Raw genomic sequence first — 12,601 nt, forward strand, 5'->3', positions numbered from 1 at the left:
CAAATCATGCGAAGTCAAAGGTGTCTAATGCTAATGTATAATACTAACCCGTGCTTATTTCAAACGAATCAGATAAAAATTTATTAGAATAATAAAATTACTCGAGAACAGTTGTAATTTTCGAACAATGCAGAATCGCAAATCTTATCGGTATAATGCGGTATATTTGAAACTAAGTAGCCGCTTTGATCGTTAACCAAATTTGCACAACAGATTCATGAAGCCCGAGGAAACAGAATTTTGGAGAACTTTCGTCAGGAATGTTTGCATAGACTGATTCACATGAAGGCTAGCTTTGTCAATGTACGAAATGTGGCAGAATTTGCATAGAAAATTCCGTTTCATGCAAGTATGAATAGGGTGAACAAATAGTACGTTTGAAAGTTATTAACTAATGTATACAGAAAACCTCAGACTCAACACATGGGTGCGTTTCACATATGCTTCCAGAGAATTATGTGAACTATTATTCCTGTACGATGAAACAGGCAACACCAACTTCAAAAGAATTCATCAAACTTTTCAATCAGTACAAGTTGTAACCAGTAAAGTTCCAACTCTGAGAACAAATATCTAAAAATTAATTACCTTGATTGAAATCCACCTGTCCGAACGAAGCGCTTCTGAACGGCGCGCCAGCTCTGTGAAAAGTAAGAAGAGGTCCCCTCGGCTCCAACCTGGTGATGGCGTCTCTGGCTTCAGCGTCGTTGCCGGCTCCGGATGTAGCGTTCAAATTGTCACACAAATCGTCCACACACGTACCACTATCCACCACCGAATCACTATACTGTCTGAGGTGTTTCGTCGCGTCCGCACTGACGTTCAGCTCGTGTTTGATGTCACTTACGTCACCACTGTTCCTATCGTGTTGCCTGGTCGACCGCGAGGATCTCCTCGAGTCGGCACACGGCTTCTTGCACCCATCGTTACCCGACTCACTCAAACACTCGTCACCCACACTGTCACTTCGGCCAATCGTCTTCAGGTGGTGCTGCGGAGACTGCTGATTGCTGGAACCGTGACCGCTGCCCTCGCTGTACGTGTAACTTCGGGACGAAGGTCGACCATCGCAACGACATCCTTGATTCGTTGGCTGAAAATTACAATGAATATTTTAGATTCATCGACTAGCGTTTCATCTAGACTTTTAGTAGGTGGGCAAATTTATGCGATCATTGGGTTTCGGATCTTTAGGTGAGGACATCTGGACTTTTAGTGCGTGATCAAATTTGTATGGTCAGGTGTTTAATATTTAGAGGACTGTGATGGTGTGGACACTTAGACTTTTAGTGGGTGATCAAAGTTGTGTGATCGTTGCTTTAATTTTTGATTAGGTGCATACGAGCACAGACCTTCAGTGATCAGATGATGTATGGTCAGTTACATATCACAGTTTATGTTTTTAGTGATATCCTAACTTCTATAAATTCATCTTTTGGAGCACTTTGAAACTATGATGAGAACTCTGAAGATTGTAGGTGTAGGAAGCCTTGTAGGATTATGATTTGACATTTCACCAGCATTGCAGCTAACCAGCATAGCTCGTAACTAATGCATCTTGGAAACCTTGATGAAGCTGCAATATTGATGAAACATCTGGACTCCACAAGGATATGATTCACATCCTGGAATTTCAAGGAAGAGTTCCCTTCTGTCACATGTGGAATTTTCGGGGAATTAAATCTCATCCACCATGGATGCAATGATATATTCGTTGTGTATTTATTAAAAGAACATTTATCATAACAAACTTTGTTACTATCACATCAAAAGGTAGCTTTGTTCACATTTATCAAAAGGTAGCTTTGTTCTCATTTATCAAAAGGTAGCTTTCTAGTAAAAGTGTTATACAGAGGTAGTTTAAGTTATAGTGGCAAGACACCATAATTGTGTACACATCTTGGGGTAAATAGCGGTTAAAGCGTTAACATCTGCATATTTACCTGGGGATAACTTGGCGAAGGTGGTTGATATCCACTAGGAGGTGGAGAGGATGCTTGGATTCTGGAAGGTCTTCTTGGTGGCGGTACGGGTGCTGGTCCCTTGAGTTTCTCGGTGAGCTCTCGAAGGCGCTCGGCCTTATCGCTCCGGGGGCCGGAAGAGGACTTCTTGCCACTTCCTCCTCCGCCCCCGCTCCACCGGAACCTGTGCAATCGGTCCACCGCTATCACTGCTGGTTCCTGAATAACAGAAATATCATTTCCAGAATCGTCAGAATCTCCTCCGTTGAAATTCATTTTCTTAGAACATGTAAGAGCGTCTAAAAGTATCTTCTACTTTTAACTTGAGGCTACTTGTTTCTTTTTTGATATACTCTTTAGAATCGTGCACTTGCGACCAGACCAATTTTTGGATCGACCGTGGTGCGCAGCGTGCGCTGCCTCGTGCCTGCCGCGAGGGAAAAGACAGATGACGACCAAAATAGAATATCGTTCTTCGACTAGACACCTACGTATCGTATGAACGAGTTTTCGATTCTCTAGACCCGCCACTTTTCTGCGGTAAACTTTTTCGGCTCCCGGTTTAAGACCCGTGTAGAATTTCATCGACGGAAATTAACAGGTGACAGGGAATCGTTCTTACCGCTTGCGAATTGATGCAATGCCTCGTCCAGGGGAACTTGAGAATTGTCAAATTCAGTTTTGCTGATTGTTCGTCGATACGTTTCGAGATATGGTATAAAAAGTGTGCGTTTAACGAATCGTAGGCAGTATAGAGATCGATGGAAGCGATTTATTTAGGTAGGAAATCGTCCCCTCGACAGAACGTTTAAATCAGCGTCCACGGAACCTTTCACCTTGAAGTTCCATATCTTGAGCCATTAAAAATACTACGTCCCTACCACCACCTTGTGAGCCACCTCTCGAGCTTTGACACAAAGCGTCCCAGGTCGAAGACACTTCGTCCCAAATTCCTACGAACCAGCTCACTCTTACGAAATCACAACAGTTTTTCTACGGCCTCCGAGGCATTCCTCCATCCACGTATCACCAAAAATATCTTCCAAAAAGAACTCGATTACCCGGATCGATCGAAATTAACTCGTATCACAGTGTACGCAAACCGTCGGTGCTGGTCCCTGACGACCGATCGGATTAACGATCGCGATCGGATCGAACGACAACCGACGTCAAAAGCGGACGGCTCGAAAATACCTGCAGCTTCAGCGTCTGATGCTTGGTCCACTGTGCTAGCTGCCGCGGCACCGAGACGGACTGCAGCGTCGGGACGGCGGTGGATACGCTGAACGACGTCGAGGAGGATGGCGATGAAGACGACGGTACCGCCGCCGTTAGAGCTGCGGACGATTGTGGTTGATGGTGCTGGCCAGTGCTGTTCCCCACCGACGACGTTTGCAGCATCCCTCGGTTATTATTAGAGTTCACCAACGGTTGCGCCGACGTCGTTGGCGTCGTCAGCGTCACCGGCTGTTCCACGCCGACAACGCGGCTGTTCGAAGACGTGGGAGGCCCAGGAAAAGGAGCCTGTCCACCTACTCCTCCACCGCCACCTCCAACTCCACCTACACCTCCTCCTCCGCCGACACCGTACGTCGACGACGACGACGTCGTCGTGCTCGACCCTGTCGACCCTGGTGGGATCCTCGGCAACGGCAGACGCGAACGTGGACCTATGCAACAACAGTCGGCGATGCTGGAGCTCAGCTCTAGCGCCGCGTTTTCCGGATACCTCTCTGTCAGCCTCTCTCGAGAGTCGCTCTCTCGTGAACTCCTCTTTCGACGTCGCTCCTGAGACTCCTCTCGCGAGTTCGACGGTGGTAGACTCTCCTGAAACCAAATTATTTGTCGATGTTTTTCCAATGACTCTTTGAGTGGACTTTCTAAGGTGTCCACTTCATAAGCGTCTATATTTGGAGAATGGGACTAGGTGAACGCACTTAAACCGCATTTAGTGAACAGTGGTATACACTGGTGAATGCGCTAGACTCGTGGGAAAAAATTGCGGTGAGGAGTGTGTAGAAAATATCTTGTACAAACTCAGTTTCATGGCAACGAGAGAGTGCTATAATGATGACTGACTTTTGAATCTATCATCTTCAGGAAAGAATTTTGATGAGTCCTGTAATCAAGTGACTTATATTGAACCTTTAAGACTATGTTTCCCTTGATACTAAAAATGTTTCCCTTGATAACTTTTAAATTAAAGTTGTAGATAATTCGAGTCTTTCATCTGTACCTGGAAGCCAAATTAATTTATCTAATGTTACATAGAGAGAGTCAAGTCCGTCGGTAACCTTCCGGAGGGATCGTTTAAGTACATATATGCTTGAAGTACCAAATGACAGAACAAACAATTTCCAAGTTCCTATGGTAAACAAAGTGTCCAAAGTACCGTGCGTCGCCGACCTTCCGGATAGATCTTTGGTATCTACAGTACACACGTTTCGAGAAGTACCAAGTGACAGAACAATTTCTATGTCTCTGTGGTAAACAGAGGAATCAAAGTCTAAGTAAAGTTTGGTATCTAGGAATACATCTAAGGAGTTTCAAAAGACAGAACGAAGAAACTAAGAAACTAGAAACTAAGTCTCTTAATTTTGTATAATTGAGTAATTAAAACGAAACAGAAGATAGAATTTGTGTTATGATAATATTGTAAAGTATGAAATTAAAATGCTGGATTAATTAAGCGATAACTGGTTGTTACAAAATATTTTTAATTTATAACCGACAATACAGAAAGGAATGACCTCTTACGTATGTAGATCAGGGTACGCTTACACTCTCTTGTTTAATACAGAGTACGAAAGCAGCGGAACAAATGAGACCATAAAGTCTATGAAGTGGCTTCGCGTATAAAGAGACTCAAAGGCTACTTCTTGCGATACCGCATAAAACGAAACGTAGGAAGTAGAACCTGCCTCTACAAGGTAATTTCACCTTGTCCCGGTCACGTTCAGAGAACACCTAATTTAGTTTTTCTCTTGCGAATCACACTTATATTATGATACGGAAAGTACTACAAATACCATACACGAACCTCGGGCAAAAAAAGAAGACGAAACATTATTAAAGTCATGTTTGAATCTTATTTGAAATTTATCGTTGAAAACGAGGACACGATTTAGCTCTAACAGCCATTAACGTGCTCTCTTTGATATAGAAACCCAGAAAGCTCGTTTCGACTTGACTGTCTAGAATTCTGAAATGTCAACGACACTACATAATCGTTATTCTCATCGTTTTATGCGATTCAAGCGGTACGTGTGTAAGAACTATTGTGCCAAAGAGGATCCACGTGGAGACAATAACGTTGAGGTAAGGTGACGCTGTTTCTTCCCATGAACGAGCCGTAGATAAACTCCTCTGAAATAGATCTCGCTTGTGTATGCAACACTGGCTACGAAGGATATGCTGGAAAGTAGAACCACCTAATCTCCTTTCTCGAAATCCTACCGAGATAGCCAGATACGTTCTAAAATGTCTGTGTCGATCTTCATTCTGACATTTTACGTTCCACGTCCCGAGACACACGATACGATGGAAATTCAAAAAGAGAAAAACGAAGGAAGGAAAAGATAACGAAATACCTGCGCGTGGTATTCCACGTGTGAGCAGTATTTACAATGCCTTCAATACTCGAGGCAAGCATGAACGTGCAGCTAGAAAGGATCTCTATTTTAGCTCTTTGTTTAAGCTCGGATTATCTACTACAGATATTGGAGTATTTGAGGAGCTTGGAATTTCAGAAATTTCTGCAGTCGTATTAGATTATCTTTTGTGTTGTTAAAATACATGAACCTGGCATAAAATATATATGTAAGTAGAGCTTACAGTAGAGGCAGTTCACTGACCGCTCGCTAAAAGACCGTTCGATACGGGATCGTACAGTAAGTGACCGTCCACTAACAACTGTTATAATTATACATTTCTGTGTTTGGAGTTATCTGAATACACCAACGACTTTTTAGTTATATTTAACATGTTTTCACGTGAACTGAATGTACAAATAAGATTAGAATACTAGAAGTAAAATGTAGTGATTGAGTAAGTTTTCTTGCAGAAATTGGTTAAAGATGGTAAAATATGTCTAAAAAGGTATTAACCTGGGAAAGTCTGAGACCATATCGGGTGCCACCAAGGACCACATATCCACCGCCGACATTTCCCCCAGTCATGGCTCTTGCTGCACCCCCGAGCCATCCTCCGAATCCGCTCCCCCCTGCCTTCTCCGGCCCTCCACCCCCGTCTCCACCGACGCGGGGCATTCTTCATCCTCCCTTCACCCTGAAAAAGAAACACGCGAAAAGGTTAGTGGAAGAATACGTTTCACGCTTCCTTCCGACACCATCAAGCTCTCGTTATTTTAATATCGAGTTTGTCCTGGCATGGATTTTATTATGGTGTTTTTCCGTCGGTGCTTTATGAAGTTACCGGCCGCTTTATGACGTAAAATAAACGGGAACTGTGTTTTGAGTAAATACGCCGTCAGGGTTTCGCGTGCGATTCGGCGGAATATAAATTCGAACGATCGGAAAAACAGAGCTTTTCTTGTGTTGTGATTTATTGCAGCTGCATTCTGTTGTTCGATAGGTTCGTAGCGAAATTTAACGCCAACAAGAACTCTTTCATATTTTTCAAACATTTCAAAAACAAAAAATGTCACCATTAAATATGAGACGAAATATTTTTCTTTCTTTCTCTGAAAACTTTGACGCGATAAAACGTGATTAACTGCGGAGTATCTTTTTATCTTTTTCTCGGAGCACGGTCGACGATACACAAACAAATTCGAGTATTTAAGATGAACAATGTCATGTTTGAAGATTCATCGAATTCATGCCGGTCTCCTCGCAAGATTATGCTGAATCACAGAGCAATCTTAAAGCTTTCAACGGTGTCACAACGTACGCACGAGCGTAACACGTCTTCGAGTGATTTTAATGGAACTTTTCCGCAATTCCTCGGAAATTTCATTCACCAACGACGACGCACCGTAAATAAATAAGATCGTTCGTAAAAGTTGTTCAGGGAATGCGCATACGCTTGCAGGAATTCAAGAATCACCAACGTGCGTGCGTGAATGCGTGACTCTGCGTAAGCAAAACAGTTTAATCGAATTCACTTTTGTTACGAAAAATCGATGAAAACCGACTCTGCTCGACAAAAACTTACTGTAAATACACGTCTCGTATTATGAAATTCCGTTGCATTTTCTCTTTTTTATTAACCAATGTACCAAGCAACGTAACCTCTATAAGAACCTTCATCGAGCTTTTGTAATTTTGGCATTTCTTATAAAAATCAGATGGTCATAAGTTGATCATAAATCTTACTTGTGATAATAAACATTGATGGATGTAAAAACGAAACTAGCATTGATTCTTATTATTTTTTAATATATTGTCAAGGTTATGTCTTTTGAATGTTCTAAGAAAAACTTAAATTAAATTAGGTTCAAATTTGTTTTAAAATTTTTTGGTATGTTATCAAACCATCTTAGGTTATGTTGGTTTTTATTATGAAATATTGTGTTTGATACAATCATTATCATTACCTTGAGCAATGAATTAAATACAACAGAAAAATATTCTAACACACATAAGTAATAAAAATAATAAAAAAAGTAAATTTTTCATTCGAAACTTCACGTAACGATTTCTGAAGAATTTTTGCGAAAAGCGTAATTAAAATCATGTCACAGTCACAGAGCTGTCCATATACGAGCAACCATTATGAAGTTCAAATGCGAGTGGAATAATGTACGATAAATGTCAATCGGAAATTGACGTCATCATACCGTTACATCCGATTTAGGTGCCACCCACTGAAAAAGGAAATCATTTGACTTCACCAAAAACAGAAGTTCATTTAACTCAAACGAAAAAATTATATAGCTTACATCCACGGTTAGGATAACAGAAATTTTGCGGAAATTTGCGCATCAATGATCTACACAAATATTATGGCCTCGCTATGAATTTATTATTACCAGCAAAGCAAACACAACGATTCGATCGAAAACGTATTAATCATGGAACAGCGGAAATTGCTGACGGTAATTATTATTCGGTCATCGCTGGATGTGTACTATCCCTTGAATAAATTGCGAACTAGAAATCTGTAGCATGGTACACGATATATCATTTATTTGAAAAGTTTGGATCATTAATGCAAACTGAAACATGAGACTTTGCATCTATTATGAACGTGAACAATCAATGTTTCGATTTCGGTTTGTATTTCAAGGTTTTCAATATTTATTTTAATACTGAAATGACAGTGTTATGTAGTTAATATTGATTATAAGAATTGAGGACTATTGGCAGTATCTGAGGCCTCCATTATAGAAATCTCCAAAAGTAGAAACTAATTACTTTTGTATAAACTTCATAGAATTTTTAAGATTCCATATTTAACTGTCTTCCATCTAAATATTATCGAAATGGTTTTATGGTAGCAAATAACTAGAGTACATAAATACTGTCTTTTCTATTTCGAAGTGATGAAGGCTAACGTCGGAAGTCAAAATGGCCGGTTCTCGGTAAAGAGGCATTAAGCGTCCATCATTTATCAGAAAATAATAATAGGGCTTACAAATCGTTCGTCTTCGATACGGTTCTTGTTTGGCACGACTATCAGCTGGCTCGTATATAAAACGTCGCGGTACAAAGCATTGTTTTCGAACGGTGAATTACGACATTTTATTACTACCAAAACAACGATAACCGCGTCGTTCAATCATGTTAATTCCGAGCGGAGAAGATCGTTCCATTCGACGCTGGGCTCAGATTTATACGACGATCAAAATTATTTGCCTGCATTATTTGCGCGAGCGCACGTGTAAAAAAAAGAGGAACAAGAAAAACAACGTTCTTTTTTCGCGTATGCAAATTACACTTCGAGTTGGACGCGCACGGTGCAGAATTTATGAACGGCCGCGGAACAGGTTGGGATTAACGAGAAATATTATTTCGATGCACCGTAAATCCTAGCGTGGCTATTCGATTTTCATCTAATGTGTTTTCTGTCAGATAGCAGTGATCGAGTGACATTCAATTCCCGGAGTGAGTTATTTCGTCGAACCACGAGCATCGGTGTTCACGATAACGGATGTTGAACTCGATTCCGACCGAGACACGATAAGATTTGCGATGAATGAAATTACGACTTCGTTATTACACCAGCACCGATTTATGAAGCTCGAGGGACTCAAAATGCCTTTGATTAGGAACAGTGGCGGATTAGCCATTCATCGATATCGATACCATTCGATATTAACAGAGAAACATTTCTTTAATTCCTTGCATGTTATTATCAGAAAGATAAAGTTTACGAACATTACTAGTTTTGTTATAGTCATATTTTTACTCTATTATGACACTTACTATGAATACTCAAACTTTTGTGGATTGATCCACTTTCGAGATGCATTCGCTTTTAACGAAATATTTTACAAAGTTTCAATGTCCTAAAATTCAAATATTGAAAAAATCTCACAATTTCACAATTGTAACGTTTCGAAATTCGAGGTCTCTGTTTCTCATTATGGCCTCTAAAGTTCAAGTATTGTAACATTTAAGTATTGTAAAATCTGAAGATATCACAGTTTCAAAATTTCAAAGTCCCAGAGTCACAAAGTCCTTAAAGTCCAGAATGTTTATATTCCAAAGTACCATATTTCTAAAACGTCCCAAGATCCCAAAACGTCAAAACGTGTTTAAAAACCCTAACCTATCAAAACACGGAAAGTTCAGAGTAACAAAGTTGCACATTCACAGGACCGTTCGCGAGTGAAAAAGCAAATTTCACGGCTGGGTAGTAGATCGCGTACCGATACAGTTCTGGCGAGAAAATGGTCGATGGTTCAACAGAAAGCGGTTTCTCTTTCACACAGTGCCGAGTCCAATTGGCCAGAACGAATTGAACTTGTGCCAGGGTCGTGGCAAGGTGAATAAAAAGAAGACACGAAAGAGACGGCTGTGCGACAGGATACTCCTCTCTCTTGAGGGCGTTTTCTTTCGCTTTCTTTTCGTTCCTCGAACCGGCAGCCACGATATTCTCAAATTCCACGACGCGTTGTTCCGAGAAATTTTCATCCTGCTTTATGTCGGCACGTGCCATCGGGATCGCGCGACAGCCCGCGAATTAATTCGATTCAGAACGCGACGCCACGGCGCGGAATTTCGAATGCGTCGTGAACGGCCAAGTGGAAGGGAAAGGGGGTTGACTTTCCTCCTCGTTCGCAACGAAAACCCGTTCCTCCCACGCGCCTCGGAATGGAAATTATGGGGTCAAGATTATTGATGTCGAATTGAAACATCGAACGAAGGAATCCCGTGAATTGATTCGGAACGCCCAGTAGGTTCGACTCCCTTGGCTCATCACTCTGCTTTTCGTCCCACAAATTAACGAATTAATTTTGGCTACAATTTTACTAAAGTCGGAAGAAATACATTTCTCTAAAATAAATTTGGGAAGCTCAAAATGTCTATGAAGCAGTATGACACAGAGATGAACAATGTATCCTTCAGATAATTGGGTTAATTGTAACTTCAGTTATGAAACTGTACGTAGATACACTTAGCCCTTAAACGTAACCCTAATTTAATCATAAGCTAACTACAAGTATCAATCTTATAACAACCTAACTAATCGCTTTTATTATGAGAGTATGAAGACTTAATCATCTATCGTAACTCCCATTATGAAAGTGTCGGATATGACTTTGAAAAGAATCAGATATTAATCCAATCGAGGCCATAAGCACAACACCCAGAATCTAACCTAATTTTCATCACAAAGCCTAGGAAGATCCTTAGAATTAAAACGTTTTCAGTTGAGCAAATTTCATAATAGAGTAGCTAAAATATTCGCGAAATTGATTCAATTTGGAATAGAGGTTCTCGCACGCAGGTGGCACTTCGGGTACACTCATTTATTGGCAGTTTGCCTGGCACTGATATTCGCCGGGAATCTGTACGTCAGATTTTGATGATTCAACGATCAAAAGGAGAAGTTCTACATGCAATAAAACGACCTAGCGCACGGCAAGTATACGAAGAATCTTTCGGGACAACGAACGTGACGTAAATATCGAAGAAAGAGCTTCGGTTTTATTGCGGCCGCGTTCAAAGGTTCGCGAAAAAATGCATCGACGTCAAAATTTCGGACGAGACAAAAATTCTGGCGAGACAAAATCAAAAGAAACATTGATAGAAAGTATTTTGACGAGCGTCGTCAGAAATCGTGTACTAGCCAAACAGCTTTCTATTTTCGATCGAAATTTGTGAAAAAAATGAGTGTCTCGGGGAGATAGTTTCGCGTCTAATTTTAATCCTCGATCTGTCGGAGAACCATCATTCTTGGCACATGAAGGCACGATACAAATAAGGAAAGCGGCGACGAAAAAGAGGCAACCGCATTCCGTTCCTGCGACGTTATTTGCACGAGGGACGCAACGCGTTCTCGGTGCAAACAACCGATAAACATGCACGATGCTTTGTCATCGCAATGTGGCAGAAAGCGTCGTTGGGTTTATTTGCGAAACGATAAGCTGCTGCGATGCCGTTCGCGAGATGCGCCACTCTTTTCAACGATTCTCCGCTTTTTTTCGGTCATGGACTCCAAAAGAATTTCACCGTTGGATAAACATGGCGCGAATTCTACTACTAATTTTCGTGGTTATGTGCATTTTAACTGCTTAGACGACACTAAAATACCTAGTAGATAGGATATGCTAGGATGTGTAACCCTTTCAAGAGTATAAGGTCATAGACATATCACATGATGACATGTGCATATGAATGCATGTAAAGTATGGATGAATCAAATTGTGTCAAAACCTTCTTTAAACTGCATTGGATTTCTTCGTTTCTTTTTGACAAAATGTATCAATTAAAAGAATATTTTTTATAATGACAGTTAACGATGATTATTTTTAAAAGTTCATCTTAAATTTGAAAACTGATTCTAAAAGGCCAAAAATTACTGATCAACATCTGACAGAAATGTACGCAGATTAAAAGTAATTATTAATACTGCGGCCCGACCATAAACGTTCAGTAATGGGTGCATTTACCTCAACGACGCTTATCAACAAATAAAAGCTTGGAATTTACGATAACATAAAAAATGTTCATTCAAGTCGCAAAGTTATTTTACCATAAATAAGAGGCAAGTTGGGAACGGTATTTCCAACGAGGCGATACCACCTTGGCTGTATTGAGGAACGCGAACCCTTTTGTACTCTCGAAGCTCTCTTTTCGGGGAAACGTTTCTAAAGATAGAGGACACTGTACGACCTCTCAAGACCGAAACGCTTGCCCCCGGCTCGGCTTTTATACGGCCCTAATTTGTCGCGACGACAATTCGAGAATCGGGCAGATTCGCGTCAATCACTTTTAATTGTCCCGGCCATCTGCACGATCATTGCGACCGACTGCACACGTAGCCGGGCAATTGTGTTCAATGATAAACAATGAACTCGAGAAAGATAAAGCGTCTTATTCGCGTGCCTTTCCCTCGTTCGTCGATCGTTATCGTCCTCGTAGAAGGAGCCCGGTTCGATGCCGCTTATCATCCATAAACTCGGATTGTCCCGGAACATTTTTCCTTTCCTCCACCCCTCTGATACTTTC

General features: G+C 41.0%; 1 protein-coding gene across 8 annotated transcripts in view; it reads right to left on the minus strand.

The window, feature by feature from the left end:
- Positions 1-12,601, minus strand: part of LOC100877669 (rho guanine nucleotide exchange factor 17) — a 76,891-nt gene that overhangs the window by 50,295 nt on the left and 13,995 nt on the right. For all 8 annotated transcript variants that reach the window (XM_076535704.1, XM_076535710.1, XM_076535707.1 and 5 more), the window contains exons 2-5: positions 6,068-6,248; positions 3,156-3,788; positions 1,944-2,180; positions 589-1,093 (exon numbers count right to left, since the gene is read on the minus strand). In XM_076535704.1, coding sequence (XP_076391819.1) covers positions 589-1,093; positions 1,944-2,180; positions 3,156-3,788; positions 6,068-6,229 — 1,537 coding nt within the window. In that variant the 5' untranslated portion in view covers positions 6,230-6,248. The remainder of the gene's footprint in view (positions 1-588; positions 1,094-1,943; positions 2,181-3,155; positions 3,789-6,067; positions 6,249-12,601) is intronic.

The sequence above is a fragment of the Megachile rotundata genome, chromosome 9, assembly GCF_050947335.1.
Source record: "Megachile rotundata isolate GNS110a chromosome 9, iyMegRotu1, whole genome shotgun sequence".
In the NCBI taxonomy this organism is placed as follows: Eukaryota; Metazoa; Arthropoda; class Insecta; order Hymenoptera; family Megachilidae; genus Megachile; species Megachile rotundata.